At 46.6% G+C, this 16,056-nt stretch overlaps 1 protein-coding gene across 4 annotated transcripts in view; it reads left to right on the forward strand.

Annotated features, from left to right (window-relative positions):
- MYLK (myosin light chain kinase) overlaps positions 1-16,056 on the forward strand; it is a 258,430-nt gene that overhangs the window by 135,366 nt on the left and 107,008 nt on the right. For all 4 annotated transcript variants that reach the window (XM_045540120.1, XM_045540116.1, XM_045540118.1 and 1 more), the window contains 7 exons: positions 3,705-3,753; positions 4,566-4,731; positions 5,657-5,822; positions 7,592-7,610; positions 8,772-9,307; positions 9,857-10,063; positions 15,798-15,932. In XM_045540120.1, coding sequence (XP_045396076.1) covers positions 3,705-3,753; positions 4,566-4,731; positions 5,657-5,822; positions 7,592-7,610; positions 8,772-9,307; positions 9,857-10,063; positions 15,798-15,932 — 1,278 coding nt within the window. The remainder of the gene's footprint in view (positions 1-3,704; positions 3,754-4,565; positions 4,732-5,656; positions 5,823-7,591; positions 7,611-8,771; positions 9,308-9,856; positions 10,064-15,797; positions 15,933-16,056) is intronic.

Consider the following 16,056-nt stretch of genomic DNA (forward strand, 5'->3'; position numbering starts at 1 on the left):
TTGCAAAATTAATTTTGCCTTATCTGAAAGTTTGCAACTTCAAGTTTTTTTCCTATAAATAGACTCTGTTAGATATTTTAGCCCCAATTCTCTTTTTGTTTTGATTTAAACTCTGGTGTTAACTCACATTTAAATAAGCATTGCTCAATACCATTTACTTTTAGCTGACTGCTTGAATTGTATCATAAACTACTCTTACCCTGACATAGAAGTCTCTAAATAACATTCTTTTTGCTATTCTGTGGGGAAATGTCATATTTTTGCTTTTATTTTATTTGTAAAGGAATAAAACTTTTAGACTAAGATGTTTAGCTCCCAAGAGTTTTAAAAATGCTCAGTCTAATTTTTTTATTGTGGTAAAATACACATAACATAAAATTTGCCAGTTTAACCACTTTAAAGTATACAGTTCAGTGTCATTAAATACATTCACAATGTTGTACAACCATCACCACTATCTAGTTCTGAAACTTTTTCATTACCCCCAATGGAAACCCCACACCCACTTGCATTTACTGCCCATTCCTCCTCCTCCAGCCCCTGATGACCACTAACCACCTTCTTTCCCTGTGGGTTTGTCTCTCCTGGACATTTGCTATGAATGGATTCAGGCAATACGTGGCCTGTTGGCTCTGGCTTCCTTCACTTGGCACGTTTTTCCAAGGTCCATCCATTCATAGCATGTATCAGTACTTCGTTCCTCTTTATGGCTGCATAATATTTCATTGTATGGCTAGATCACCTTTTTGTTTAACCATTCATCAGTTGATCAGTCCAGTCTTTCTGAAATCTTTACTCCAAGATGAAATGAGTCATACAGCAGCGGAGATGTGTGCAGGAGACAGCACATAGACATTTCGGTGGGCGTGACTGTGGTCGGGACGTGGACAATGCTGTTGCATGGAGTGTACGTAGAGGCCCATTCACCCTCTGTTTGGATGCCAGATTTCACTGTCTCTCTCTTCTCTCTCTCTTTTTTTGTAACTAGATCATGTTTTGTTGTTTTCTTTGCTATTGTACAGGTTTCAGAAAATACAGCTGAATAAAATTACTCAGAGTCCCACCCCCCAAAAACAACCACTATTAATGACATTTTGATATCTTCTGATAATGTTCCTGTTTGGGTATTTTACTTTTACCTAATTATGATCACATTGAATAGATAATTTTGTATGCTGCTGTCTTTTCATAAAATGTATTTGTTTAACAAATATTCAAATACCTGCAATATACTGGGGATTGTTCTGGATAACTCTGACGAGTGGATAAGAAGCTCCGGTGGTGTATGGTTTGGGGGTCGTCAGCATTAGATGATATTTAAAGCTGCAGGACTGTCTGAGACCTTCTGAGGGACATAGACAGAGCTGAGAAGGGGTCCAGGACTGAGCCCTAGGGCCCGCAGCATGCAAGGGTCAAGCAGAGAAGGTCAAGAGAGGATGGACAACAAGCTAAACAAAGGCGGAGAGTCAAAAAGAGAAAGAGCTTTGAAGGGGAGTGGGCCTTTCTGTGAAATGCTACTGAGCATCTGAGTGAGATGGGGACAGAGGGTCTGCCATCGAGTCTGGCCAGGTGGTGGGCAGCATGGGGCTCAGTGAAGTGGGGAGGACCACAGCCCATTTGGAGTGTGCTGAGGAGTAAATGGGAGAATATTTTAACATATATCTGCATGTTTCATATATTCTTAAACATAATGTCATGGCAGAATACGATGTCTAATTATGCATTTAACTTAACCACTTATTGTCTTCCTACTCTGTGACATTTACATTGTTTCCAGTGTTTACTGTTACTTAATACAAAGAAGGCCAAAGTAAACAGCTTTGTAAATTCTCCTCTCTAGTTTTAGCATTGTTCCCTTTGCATGGAGTCACAGAAAGGGAGGTACTTACTGGTGCAAGAGCAGAGCATCTTTAAAGCTTGTGATTTTCCCTTGCTCAAATACTTTCCAGAAGGACTGAACAGTCTGCACTTCCTCCAGCAGCGTCTGAGGGGCCCAGCATCTTGATTGGACGTGTCAGCTGGGTCCTTCCAAAACAAGCCTCTCCTTTCACAAGTTTAGAAGTTCTTTCACCCTCGAATCAGGAATGGAATGACAAGAACCAAATCACATTATGGAATGAAAACTAGACACGGCTCACTAAGTAATGTGAAATAGAAATGCCCATATAGCAGTCACCAATCATATGGAGCCACAGCTTACATGTGCTTCGGGTGTTTGTTATTAATCCCTTTCACTGAAGCTCTGGGGGAACCAGGTATGGCTAAGGGAAATACTCAGCCGTGATCCTCCCCCTCCATGCCTGTGTTCCTATGCAGGCGTATAAATATGATCAGTGCTAGAATTTAAGGAAGTTTACCCTTTTCCAGTAAACACCCTGCCAATTCCCCGTAGCAGCTGTCTGCTGATATCAGTGAATGACTTCTACCCTCCCCGTGCATGCCTTGGGTACGGTTTTATAAACATTCCCAGCTTGTAGCAAAAAGAGAACAACTTCCAGGGTGATCATCATCTCAAAAATGTCCTCTCCTTCCCATCCCCATTCCTCAAAATAAAATCCCCACTACTTCATAGTTACTTCCTGGTCATGTTGTGAATTGTTCCTCCCCAGCTGCCGTGGGGCTGGATAAAGGGAGCTGACCCCAGCTGCCTTGCTGGGTTTGCTATTTAACTGCTTCCTGCCCAGCACAGCAGCCATAGCTGCTCACCCAGGATCGGCAGCGCTCAGTAGGATAGTGCCTATTGTGGCATCACCCCACCCAGGACTGGCAGTGCCCAGCACGGCAGTGCCTTGCCCAGGACTGGCGATGCCCAGCGTGGCAGCACTGCAGATTCCGGGGGAGGTGCTGGCTCTGACGTAGCTCATCTGCAGGGATCTGTCCTGCTCCACTTGGGCTTGTTGCTGTTTGCTGGGCCTTGAATGGAGAATGGAGTGTTGATTGTGTCAGTGGAGAATAGAGGTGGTAAGAGATGTACGTGGGCATCTCCCTCCCTCCCTTTAACTGGGTCATTTTCTGGAGAGGTGCTGGGTCACCACAGATAAGCCCCCAAATGGAAGAGCCAGTATGACACCTAACATCTCCGCAGAGTGGTTGAGTGTTCAAGAACCCAGCAGATCTGGGTAAATTTCTATACTGTTACTGATTCTGTTACCTTGTATGACTTAACTTCTTTGAATCTCATTTTTTTTCTCATCTGCTTAAAACATAGAAGGATATATAGTACCAGCCTCATTAACACATAAACTACCATGTGAGTTTTATTTAACTCAATGCTAGTTTTGAGCCTGGGGCCCTCTGAAGCCTATGTAACTCGCCTGTCTGTTCACCTTGGGAGCTGCAAGAACTATTTTTCAAGTTGCACATAACTCACGCACAGAAAACAATAAAAAACAACAAATTTTTCATTAAATTAGAAAGGATCATTTTGTTTTTGAAGTTTTTGTTCTATTTTTGTAATAAAACACCATGGCCCCAAAGAAAACAATTTTTTTCTAGTGTGGCAGTCAATGTGTTAAATTCTTGCAAGAAACTCACATAATAATGTCTATACAGCGTCTACCATAGTGCCCACAGTGGCCCAGCACACACTCAGTCGAGGTTAACGTTACCGTCACTCTCCTGTCCACCCCTGCTGTGGAATCTTCCTGACTGTCATTGCTCCAAGTTGGTGGCTCAGACCTGATCTTCAACCCTCTTTCTTGCAGGGAGTTTTATGAAGAAGCATGGTCAGCCTGTTGTTTCCAAAACCCTGGGGTAAGTTCTGGGAGGTCCAAGCCAGAGTAAGGGTTGGATTGGCTTTCCCTGCTGACTTGACCATGATAAGTCTAGTGAGTAAGTCTTCTTGGGCCTCATAGGTTATAACAGCTGAAGGACGGGAGCCTGGTGGGACGTGGTGTGTCATTCACACAGCACCTGCTGACCTGGCAGCCTTTGTGGGGAGCCCCTTTGGCCCAGCTGCTAAATGCCAGGACCTGGGAGACATGGCCAGAGTCTGCAGGGCACTCTAACAATCAAGGCAATAGTCAGAACATTTAAATAAGCAGACTTCGGAGAGGCAGGTAACAGAAGCTGCTGTAATTATTCGGATGTGACAGGTGGAGAGCCTTCCATGTTGTTTTTCAGGAACACAAGCTGCTTCCATTTTGGAGCTCCATCATCTCCTGGGGCCTTGAGCCTCTCTCTGATCGACCTTCTGTATCTCGCCAGCAGAGTAGGCCAGGGAGAGTGTGGAGAATCTCACGGGAGGTTTCTGTGGGTCACCCAGGAAATAGGATTCAGCACTTCCATTCACAGTCTACTGGCCCAAACCCAGGCTCGTGGCCAGAGCTAGGCAAAATTCAGGTACACCTGATTGCCAGGAATTGTAAAGGAACTCGGAGAGGAAATAGGTTTTAATGCCACAGATTTTTCCAGAGAGGGCATGAAAAAGTGTTTGCGGCATAGATTTGGGAAGGCTGCCCTCTAATGGTTTCCGACCCTAACTTAAATGACTCAAGTTCGGGGGATGAAGGAGGATAGAATTGCTGCATTGTCTGGGGCTGGATTATCTGCTGGTTTCTTTCCAGGGACAGATTTGCAGCCCCTGCAGTGGAGACCCGCCCTAGCATCTGGGGAGAGTGCCCACCGAAGTTTGCTACCAAGTTGGGCCGAGCAGTGGTCAAAGAAGGACAGACAGGACGATTCTCCTGCAAGATCACTGGCCGGCCCCAACCACAGGTCACCTGGCTCAAGGTGAGGTTTCTGTCTTCCCCACCCTGACTCTGACCCAGGCCTGAGGACCTTGAAGGTTCAAGGTTAGACCCTTCGAATAGTAAGAGCCTGTCTTTCCAATCAGCTCCTTCTGTTTCAACTGCAGGTAGTTCTCAAGGGTTCTCTGTGTGTTTGTTCAAAATGCTTATTTTTGCCTCTATCACACACTGTCCTTGTGTTACTCAGACTACAAAGTTCCTATAATCCTCACAGTCACAAAATAGCATAAAACTTCTGAGTCAAGACAGACCTGACAATCTCAAGAGAGAGGAATGTGAATTTATGGTACTGAGGTTCAAGCCACAGCTCCCTGATTCATAAGGCACGTGGTACTGGACAAGTCACTGGATCTCTTGGAAGCAGTGGCTCTTGGTTTCCTTGTCTGGGAGGTGGAAATAACACCACGTACCTCAAATTATTGCCGAGAGGCTCCCTGTAGAAGTGCTTGTAAATCATTCAGAGCTGGGCGAAGTGAAGACAGAGGTGGAAGAGGTGGTGGCAGGGAGACGGGGTGGGGGTGGATGTCAAACAGGGCAGTGAGAAACCGCAGGGCACAGGTGGGGGCAGAGCCAGGGAGGGTAGGTTGTTCAGAGATGGAACTCCTGGAGGCAGAGAAAAACTGAAATGAGGAATAGGGGATTTCCTCCCTCAAACTTGGGCTCCTTTGAAACAGCTTCCATGCATCTGTGCTAAGCTGGACAGAACAGCACGCCACAGCACATGCACGGGCCGCCACTCAGGGATTGTCTGCAGACTGCTCTCTGAGCACTCGTGTTGACAGCCCAGTGCAGAGGGCTCTGCTGCCCAGGTCCTGGTGTCTGTCCCACCAGGATTGGCAGAAGGCAGGAGGACACTGCCAAAAGATCAAAGGATCTCTGTGACCAAGCTACCCTGCTGCCATCCACAGGGAAACATCCCATTGCAACCGAGTGCCCGTGTGTCTATGTCTGAGAAGAATGGGGTACAAGTTCTGGAAATCCAAGAAGTCAACCAAGATGATGTGGGAGTGTACACGTGCCTGGTGGTGAACGGGTCAGGGAAGGCCTCCATGTCAGCTGAGCTTTCTATCCAAGGTACCAGCTGTGGGCGGGCTGGTGCAGAACGGTCCCTCTGAGCATGTGTGTGTATGTGTACACGTGGCACACTCCACACACGCCCATGCAATCCCCCCGGCACGTCTTTAACAAGAAGAAAGGGGCTGCGGCAGCACAGGCCCAGCCACAGGGAAGATGCTGTACCCTGGGCTGCCACCTTCCCCTGTGTCCTCACACTTTCCCCAGCCCTGTGTCTTCAGTCCTCTCCTCACTTGGACTCCTTTTTGTATCTCTCATGACCAACTGGAAGAACGGGTGTTGCTAATGTCTTGCCATCACCCCAGATTTAACCTGCCTGAAATTTACTCATCATCCACTCTGTCCTTGAAAGCAGGTGGTCCCTCAACCTGACACCGTCTGCCCAGGGTCCCCGTGTTCATTCTCACCCAGACTGGACAGTTCAGCGTCTCCTTTGACCCCTCCCCCTTTCCTCCTTGACCCATCAATCCTGTCAGCTCTTCCTTGGAAATATTTCTGAACATGTCTGCTCCTTACAGTCTCTTGGTCCCTCCAAGTCCAGCCTGGGGACGCAGAGGGCAGCTGGGGAAGGGGCTGGATGTCCCCTCACTGGAGCAGGAGCCTTGAGGGAGGCAAGGCCTGGGGCATCAGAAGGGAAGTGGTCTTCACGCCTTCTTCCTCCTTTCCCCTCTTTTCTCTGGAAGTTTTTGTCTCTGCATCTCTTTCCTGTTGCAGACACTATTCCTCCTTGCTCTGGTTACTATTTTTGGCCCAGTCTGTGGGTTTTTCACAATCCACAGAAAGAAATTCATTTTACAGTATATTGCAGTGCAGAACATGTGTACATGCATAAACATATTGAACCGAAACAAGTTTCGTAAAACAGTCCTGATCTGTACCATGCACAGCACGTGCTGGTGCTCTCTGTTCCACTTGACACCATGCAAACTAGAAGTGCTGGCCCTGACCAGAGAACCGCTGTTGCATCAGGAGCTTCCATTGGGCGTCCAGAGCAGTGATTTAGCTGCTCTCCCTGTGCCTGCCCCGGCACTGGGTTAAAAACTGCTCCCTTCCGATGGACTTAATGACAAAGTATATTGCCTGGGATTGTGTTAAAATACTCAAAAGGAAACAAAAAGGGATAAATAAGAGTGGCAAAGTGTCGATAGTTCCTTAATGTTGGTGCTGACTTTCAGCGTTTGTTATATCCTTCTCTCTATTATATATTTTGAAATTTTTCATGAAAAATTTTGAAAAAGAACATGGCAGGAAAAAAAAATACCTTGTATGTTTTTTCTTTGAAGAACTGAATGAAATTACACTTTCTCTATGCATTTTTAAAGAACGTATTTGTCAAAAGTGAACACTTGGGGTTGTTTTTTTATTTTATTTTATTTTTAAGGGCTACCAGCAAGTTACGATGTTTAGGTTTGAACTTTTCAGCAGATGTTCATTTTTGTTTATGCCTAGATTGTTTTTTGTTTCCTTCTGTTTAGTGAGCAGGAAAAGAGTCTCTGTCCTCAGGGTCTGGTAGCACCAGCCACTATTTAAGAGCAGAGGAAGGGCAGCGTTTGCGGCTTTGACAGCATATATCAGGGCTGGGAGGAATGTCCTCTGGGGCTGGGAGGAGTTTGTCAAACCAACGGAAGATGTTCAGCACCAGGGAAGCTGGAAGGAGTGGGCAGGATGGGACCATAGTGTCAGGGAGATGCTTGGGAAGTGAAAACTTGGTGTGTAAAGTATTCCGAGTATTCCACTAACATTCTTTCCACTCTTCCCTCTGTTTCTAGGTTTGGACAATGCCAGCAGGTATGTCCAGGATTTGTGATTATTATGCTTTCCATCTTGAAATGCCTGCAAGGAAAGAAGGATTGTCACTGAGAAATGCCCTCAGTTTTCAAGCCATTGTATAGGGAGTAAGAATGGACTGTTTGGAGGATGTTGGTTTATTCTGAGTGTTTTGTTTTGTCCTCCTATTGTAACATGCCATACAGGCTCTATATCGGCTTACTATTGCCACTGAGATTCTCAAAAACTCAGTGCCACCACCTTTCTCAGTATCTGTGCAGTACCTTCACCAGTGAGCCATGGTTAGGGAGGGCGCTCTGCCCTGAGAAGGCCACCGTGCGCATTCCAGGCCAGAATCCAGCCACTCGGTCCGGCGGAGCCTCCTCTGCCGCGAGTGATGCCAGGGCTAGATGTGGAGCGTGCAGGGCTGAGCAGACAGCCCAGCGTAGACAAGGGCTTTAAACAGGGTCACGAATACATAGGTACAAATTGTGATGCATCTATGAAGAATAGTAACAGAAAGGCGCAGATTTAGAATAGAGGGTCAGGGAAGCCCTGTCTAGAAACTCGCTATCTGGGCTCAGCCCTGTGAAGAGCAGTACTGGCTGGCGAAGAAAGGCCCAGAGTTCCCCACACAGGGGAGAACGTGGGAAAGCCCTGGGGTGAGAGCCGGGCATGTGGGGACCCAGAAGGACACCCGTGTGGCCGCAGTCCGGTGTCTCAGGGTCAGGAGTAGTGGAGCCAGCATCCTGCAGGACATCCCAAGAAGCTCAGTTTACCCTAATATAGTGGAAAAGCTGTTGGAAAACCCTTGAGCTTGAAACGACATAATTCGATTTATGTTTCTGAAAGATTGACTGTGGTTGCTGTGTAGAAGTGGATTAGCGAGGGCAGAATGGGCGAGGGAAAGCCGCCGGCGGTGTGAGCTGGGAGGGCACCAGTGGAGAAGAGAGGGGAGGTGAAAGGGGGCCCGGGTGGGGCGCAGGGCAGGGAAGTGTCTAGAATGGCTGCTGCATTCTGGCTTAGGAAACTGAGCAAACAGCAAAGAAAGACTTTTGCTCTTACTTGTTCTTAATTTGTGGGCTTTTGTGGTCCCTGGAATCTGTGCTTGTGATGAGTAATGTTTGTGAGTAACCAGATGGTCATTCTATTCCTCCTTCTCCCCTCCCCACCCCCAAACAGGTCGTGTGTGAGAGGAGCAAAGGCCGCCAGTTCAGACATCAGGAGGGAGGTGACCAATGGAATCTCAAAGGGGTCCAAACCGGACAGCCTGGAGACTGCAGCTGGAAGTAAGAACTGCTCCAGCCCCCAGAGGGCTGGCTCCCCGGCCTGGGCCACAAACAGCCAGCCTCAGCCCCTGCGGGAGTCCACCCTGGAGCAGTGTGGGAACCCGCCCAGAACGGGCCTGCAGGCCCCGGTCCTCCGGAAGACTTCCAGCACCATCACCCTGCAGGCCGCCAGAGTCCAGCCGGAAGCGAGGGCACCAGTGCTGGGGGCCCTGTCTCCTTCCGGAGAAGAGAGGAAGAGGCCAACTGCTCCCCATTCAGCCACCCTCCCCTCCAGGCAGTCTGGCCTGGGAAGCCAGGAAGTTGTGGGCAAGGTTGATACCAAGAGAATCCCTATGGAGAGCCAGAGGGATTTGACATTTCCCAAATTTGAGAGCAAGCCTCAAAGCCAGGAAGTCAGGGAAGATCAAACAGTCAAGTTCAGATGTGAGGGTGAGTAGAATTAATTAAGTCCCTGGTTCCCAAAGTGTCGCCCCTTGGTGGCCACTCCCTTCCTTCACACAGCTGGTCACACCCCTATATCCACCCATCCCCCTGGACTAGGGTCCCCAGGAAACCAACTTACAGGGGTCTTCTCCTAAGTCTAGAAATGTCCTTTGTTCTGGAGAGACACCCAGCAGGGGCCCGGTGTTCACTGTGGAATAGAGCATTGCCCCGTGCTCTAATCTTAGCACCCTAGAAGGAACAAAACCCTCATCACCACCAGCATCAAAAAACAAACCCCAGGCTGTCCTCTTCTCTTTCCTCCCCTTTCCTGGCTTTGCCCGCCCTGGAGACCTGGCCCCTCACGCTGTGTTCCTCCTCCCAGGGACCCTGATGCTGCCTAAGGATGCATAGGCCTGTGCAGTGCAGGGCGGGGGGTGAGGAAGCACTCGGGAGGGAGGCGACCCCACCCCAGTCTGAGCTCTGCCCTCCCCTCCTTCCCCCCACCCACCAGTACACTGTGTTCTCAGGGCTCATGTTCTCCACCTGGCCCTGTAGTTTCAGGGATCCCAAAGCCTGAAGTGGCCTGGTTCCTGGAAGGCACCCCCGTGAGGAGACAGAAAGGTACCATTGAGGTTTATGAAGATGCCGGATCCCACTACCTCTGCCTGCTGAGAGCCCGGGCCAGGGACAGCGGGAAATACAGCTGCACGGCTTCCAATATCCAAGGCCAGGTGTCCTGTAGCTGGACCCTCCTCGTGGAAAGTGAGTAAATTCCTCCAGGTCACCCTGGATTCTTTGTGGGAAGCCCATTCATGGGGTACTTCATATATTGCAGACAGCTCATCCCCTGCAGCCCCCCATATACGACCTGGTAGAAATATCATTCCCACCCACACACCAAGGCCAAGTACACTGCTCCAGGCCAGTGATTCTTACTCAGGAGTTCACAGCAGAATCCCCTCCAAACAAACATGCCCAGGCCCCTCTCCCCGCCCAACCGAGAGCTACCTTTTTTAGACCCTCAGCTGCTCGAGCAGCCATGACTCATTTTTGTAACCGCAGAGAACCAAGCGTTCACTAAACAGACAGGTTTAGAGTAATGTGAGATGATGTGGGATCCCACATCTTTTATGTTTATTGTAATATCTGTTTATAAACGTAATGCTTGTTGTGGGGAATTTAAACAATATATAATCTTATGACTCAGAAATAAATATTTTAATGTTTTTAAAATAAAATCAGTGTGCTGTTTTGTATACTGCTTTCTATCCTAATTTTCTCATGTAATATAAACATCTTTATTATTTAATATTCTTTGAAAGCATAATTTTTAACTACCATAAAACATTGCATTGGGTAGGTGTTATCTAATTGAGGCATGCTCTTATTTGTTCAATATTTAAATTGTTTCCGTTTTTCACTATTATCACAAAACTGTGATAAATATTCTGTGCCTGTCTCTCTTTAAAAGATTTCCCCCTCATTCTAAATGCATATGTGGACCCTAGACCCATGTCATCCCCTTGAGAAACCTAATAAATAATGCCACAAGGATGGATTTAGCAAATTGCAGGCTGTTGGAAACTCTATGGGACAAATAACCTTTGCCCATTTTTTTCAACAAATAAATTGAAGCAAAAAAAGGAAGGGAGAAGCAACTTATAAGAATCTGAGACTAAAATGTTCATAAGCAACATCAACAGTTGCAATATATAGCCCTTGCGTGGATCCTGATTGAGGTAATTTAAGAAAAATTGTTATAAGAACATCAGGAAAGTTTGAACATTGACAAGATATTTGATGTAAAGGAATTTATGCTATTTTAACATGCAACGGTGGTCTTATGTTTTTTTTTTCTTAAGCCATCTGTTTTAGAGATATAAACTGAGTTATTGACTGGTGAAATGTGATTACTGTTATTTACCTTAGAAATAATTCACGTTTGGAGGGATTGGCAGGGGTACTAATAAAATGATATCAGTATAAATGAAAGTTGAGAGATAGGTGCATAGGGATTCACTATACTGCTTTCTCTACTTTTCATATGTTTGAAATTTTCCATAATAAATATTTCCAAAAAATAATCATTTAGTGGTTTATCCTTATAGTAAAATGCCATGTAGCATTCTGAAGACTCTCATGAAACACGTCCAAATACTCCAGTAATGGAAAAGCACAAAGTACAGGCTGCATGCTATTATAGGGGCGATATGTTTTTGTAAAAGGAAGAAAATAGCTATGTATGTGCATGCACAAAGATGCTTGTGTGTGCATAACACATTTCTGGAAGGGCACAAGTTGCCTCTGAGAGGAGAAATTGGGGATCCTTGGGCAGAAGTAGAAAGGGGGTCTTAGCATTCACTGTACACTCTTAATTCCCTTCTTAACTGGGATTTTTACTATGTTCGTGAATTCCTTTGCAAGGAATTCTATCCATTCCACCGGGAGGTGGGAGTGCCCATAGACAGAGGGTCCAGGAGCTGGAGCCTCATCGTCCAAGCCAGGGCTCTGTGTCTGGGCAGGGGACAGGCACGTGGCATCGGGTCCACCAAAGGTTGATGGTTTACCCAGAGAGCCTAGTTGCTCCTATGGCTTCCTCTTCTGTGAATTTACATAAGTCTCATAGAAGACTATTTTTAGCCTGTTTGCATCTTAGGGCAGTTCATCTCAGGTTAACTCCTTGTCTTACTTTGTTTTGTGTGACAGCTTTATTGAGATATAATTCCACATAACATAAAAGCCACCATTTCGACATGTACAATTCAGTGATTTTTAATATATTCACAGAGTTATGTAGCCATCACCACTATCAAAATTTAGAACATTTTCATCACCCCTCCCACAAAAAAATCTACCCATTAGTAGTCACTCCCCATTCCCCCAGCCCCTGATAACCACTAATCCTCTTTCTGTGTCTATGGATTTTCCTTTTCTGAACACTTCATATAAATGGAATCATACAATATGTGGTCTCCTGTGTCTTCTTTCTCTTAGTGCCATATTGTCAAGGTTCATCTATGTTGTAGCAGGTATCAGTACTTCATTCATCTTTATGGCTGAATTATTCCATTGTGTGGATATAGCTAATTTTGTTTATCCATAAGTTGATAGATATTTGGTTGTTTTCTACTGTTATTAATAGCTATTTTGAGGAGTGTTGCTATGAACACTTCTGTATTTTTTTTTTAAATACCTGTTTTCAATTTTAAGGGTTTATACCTATGAGTGGAATTGTTGGGTCATATGGTAATTCTGTGTTTAACCCTCTGAGGGACTGACAAACTCTTCTGCAGTGGCCGCACCATTTTATATTCCTCCAGCAACGTACAGGTGCCTCGGTTTCTCCACATCCCCACCAACATCCGTTATTTTCTATTCCTAATTATAGTAGTCCACAGGCATCTCATTTTGATTTTGATTTGCATTTTCCTGATGACTAATGATGGTGAGCCTCATTTTATATGCTTATTGGCCATTTGTATAACTTCTTTGAAGAAATACCTATTCAAATACTTTGCCTATTTTTAATTGGGTCATTTGCTTTTTTTAATGGCTGAGCTATAAGACTTCTTTATATATTCTGGATACAAGTCCTTTATCAGACGTATGATTTATGATAATTTTCCCCCATTCCATGAATCTGGATAATTTGTCATGTGAAGCCACTGAAGTCCCTGCTTAGTTAGCCTAATGATCAACTAATTGATTGGATAGAGAGATTTCCTTAAATGCTTTAAACAAGTTCGTCTCCCAGCCTTTGCCCAGGGGCTCTGTGTGTGTGTTGGGGCACGTCTTCAGTGCTCCGACTGGCAGTTTTCAACTCTGCTAAGGCCTTTACTTCCTGCTTGCGCTGAGCCTCCAGGCCAGCCAGAGGTGAGAGAGGAAGGCCTTCTCGGGTCTTCCCCGGGCATGTCCACAGCCCTGCCACACGCATGTGGCCTTCTAGGTTCCCAGGAATATGTCAGAGTTTTTCCAAGCCCTGGATATCTCATTCCCCAGTTTTTCCTTTTTAAGTTTTTTGTCAGGCTCTTGTTAGACCCGACTTATTTTGCTGCCTTGAGCAGCTGTGACATTGAGCAATTACCACTGATTGTTTTTTGCACACACCCTGGAGACAGAGCTGTTCACATATAGCAAGCTCTGAGTTAAGTCACATAAAGACAAGCCTAGAGCTATGGAGGGAGCTGCCAGACAGGTCAAATAGTGACAGTTGTCTTGGGGATGGGGTTGCTCAAGAGCTCTGAACCCACCCTGCCCACTGCTAGGCAGCTGGTCTTCGAGGGGCCAAAGTTGCTGTTGGTTCTCAAAGCTACCCCAGAGCTGGGCCAAGGAGGATGGGAGTAAATGCCACAAAGCTTGCTGTTTTTACCAAGATTCAGCTGGATTTTTTTTTTTTTGGTGGGGGGGTGGGTTGTTGTTTGTTTTTAAATGAATGCTCCTGAGAATGTTGCAACCTTTGGTTACTTTCCAGAGTTCTGAAAAAGTTGATTTTGACTCTTTTGGCCAGTATTTTTTGGGGGGGGGAGAAGTAGCTTTCCAGAGGTCTTTACTCTGCCATTGCAGAAGCGCTTCTCCACTCCCTGTCTTCCTGAGGACACCAGCTGTTCTACCTCTCTAGCCTCCAAGAGTCCCAGCTCGTCCTTGGAAGATGACGTTACCAAGAAGCAGGTTATCTGATGTGTGCTCTTCCTACAGACCCCCTTTCTCTCTCTTGTATGCTGTCACTGCAGAAAACCTGTCTGTTTCTCTTCTCAGGACTTTCTGTCCCTTCCCATCTCCACAAGGATCTGATCGAATAATAATTTACTCTCCCACTATTTCTTCAAGCTCTTATCAAGAGGCCTCTTTCTTTTCTCCCTACCAGCTATGCTGAATGAAAAAGTAAAGAAAATCTTCCTTCCTTCTGGTGGTCTCTCAAGCTCCCAGCTCATCCCTCCACTCTTTCACCCCCAAACTGTACTTGCTGCACGTATAGTCTCTGTGCACAGCTTCCATTTGATAATAACAGCTAATACCCGCAGAGAATGTTCAACGTGCCAGGCTTTGTGCAGAATGCTCTATTTGCATTATTTCATTTAGTCATCTCAACGATCTTATGAGAAAATTATATTTACACCCATTTTCCAGATGAGAATACTGAGCTGTAGTAAGGTTAAGGAGACTCATCCAAGTTCACATGTCTTGTGAAAAAAAACTTATTTCTAAGCCAAGTTTGCAGGCACGAAAGCCCATGTTCTTCTCAATGACTCCCAAAGGCATTTCTCTAATGAGGGAGTTTGACACTGGCCGGGAAAGGCGTGGAGATGGTGCCTCTCTGCACCTCTCAGGGTGATCCCTCCACCCCTCCCTCAGGGCCAGGCCTGTCCCGGTGCACATGATTCTGTCCTACAGCTCTGCTCCCACCACCCACCCTCCCCTGGGCCTAGAGGAGAAAATGTGGCTGTAGAGCGAGAGAGCTGGGCGGAAGTTCTGGCTTCACCATTGGGCTTGGCTCTGGGAAAGTATTAACCTCATCTGTAAAATCAGCTCAAGAGAACAACCTCACGGCAGTGTCACAGTCACATCTAGAAAAGTACGTGGCATGTAGTAGGCCCTCAAATATTTTCAGTTTTCTTACCCATGCATGCCTGCAATATAACATGCCTTTCCCCTCATGTCTGTGTTGAATAGGCTCTCTTGTGATACAACTTCTAATCACCAGATCCAGTTATCTTTTCTCATCCATAGCCACTTTGACACTTCTGCAGCATGTTTTCATTGTTGTAGAAGAAATCATATACTCCTATTGCTCTCAATTAAGTTCTCCAAACCATAAAATGTTCCCCAATTCACTGAGGTAGAAGGGTTTTAGAAAGTTTAGCTCAGGGGTTCTCGGCTAGAACGTGGATTAGATTCATGAGGGGCATTGTCAATGCATATTCCCAGGCCCCCAGCAGTTCCCAACTCTCGACCTAGGTAGGGCCTAAAACTATACTTAGAAAACTGGAACACATGTGAGTCCTTTGTCATTTGATTCAGTTCTGGAATTAGGAAAGGTAATTATAATAATTTAAAATCGAAACATCCTCACCTGTGGGCCTGTGGATTCTGCAAGTAAAAAGATACAAGACTGTGTGATCACTGGTGGGGCGTGTTAGAGGAGAGAAGGGACACTGGAGAGAGAGCAGGACCACGAAGGCGGAAGCAGGAGCTCTTGGGATGCCCAGGAGGTGCCTGGGTCACAGAGGAGAGAGGGCAGGCCCAGTTCAGAGCACTCCGGGGTCCAGGTGTTTTGTGACTGTGAAAAAGCCCTTGCCAGCTACCCTGCTTCGGGCTCCAGATCTCCATGCCACGAGGTCGCCTGCTTCCTCCCTATACAGAGAGGGAAGACAAAGCCAGGCTGCCGAGGAAGCCCTGGCACCCAGGACAGTAAGGTGTCTGCCTGTGAGGCTGGGGGTGACAGCCAAAGCAACCAAGCTGTGACCTGAGATGGCCTGTCTGTCCTTTTCCCTCACAGGGCTGGCCGTGACGGAGGTGGCCCCCTCATTCTCCAGTGTCCTGCAGGACTGTACCGTCATCGAGGGCCAGGATTTTGTGCTGCAGTGCTCCGTGCAGGGCACCCCAGTGCCCCGAATCACTTGGCTGCTCAATGGTGAGTCGCCCTTGCCCCAGCCCTCTGCTCCAGTCCCCTAAGCACGTTCCTCCTCTCTGAGCCTGGACTTCTTCATCTGCGTCATGGGAATAATACCACCTACTTTGCAGGGCAGCAGTTATGA

The sequence above is a fragment of the Lemur catta genome, chromosome 1 (genome assembly GCF_020740605.2).
Source record: "Lemur catta isolate mLemCat1 chromosome 1, mLemCat1.pri, whole genome shotgun sequence".
In the NCBI taxonomy this organism is placed as follows: Eukaryota; Metazoa; Chordata; class Mammalia; order Primates; family Lemuridae; genus Lemur; species Lemur catta.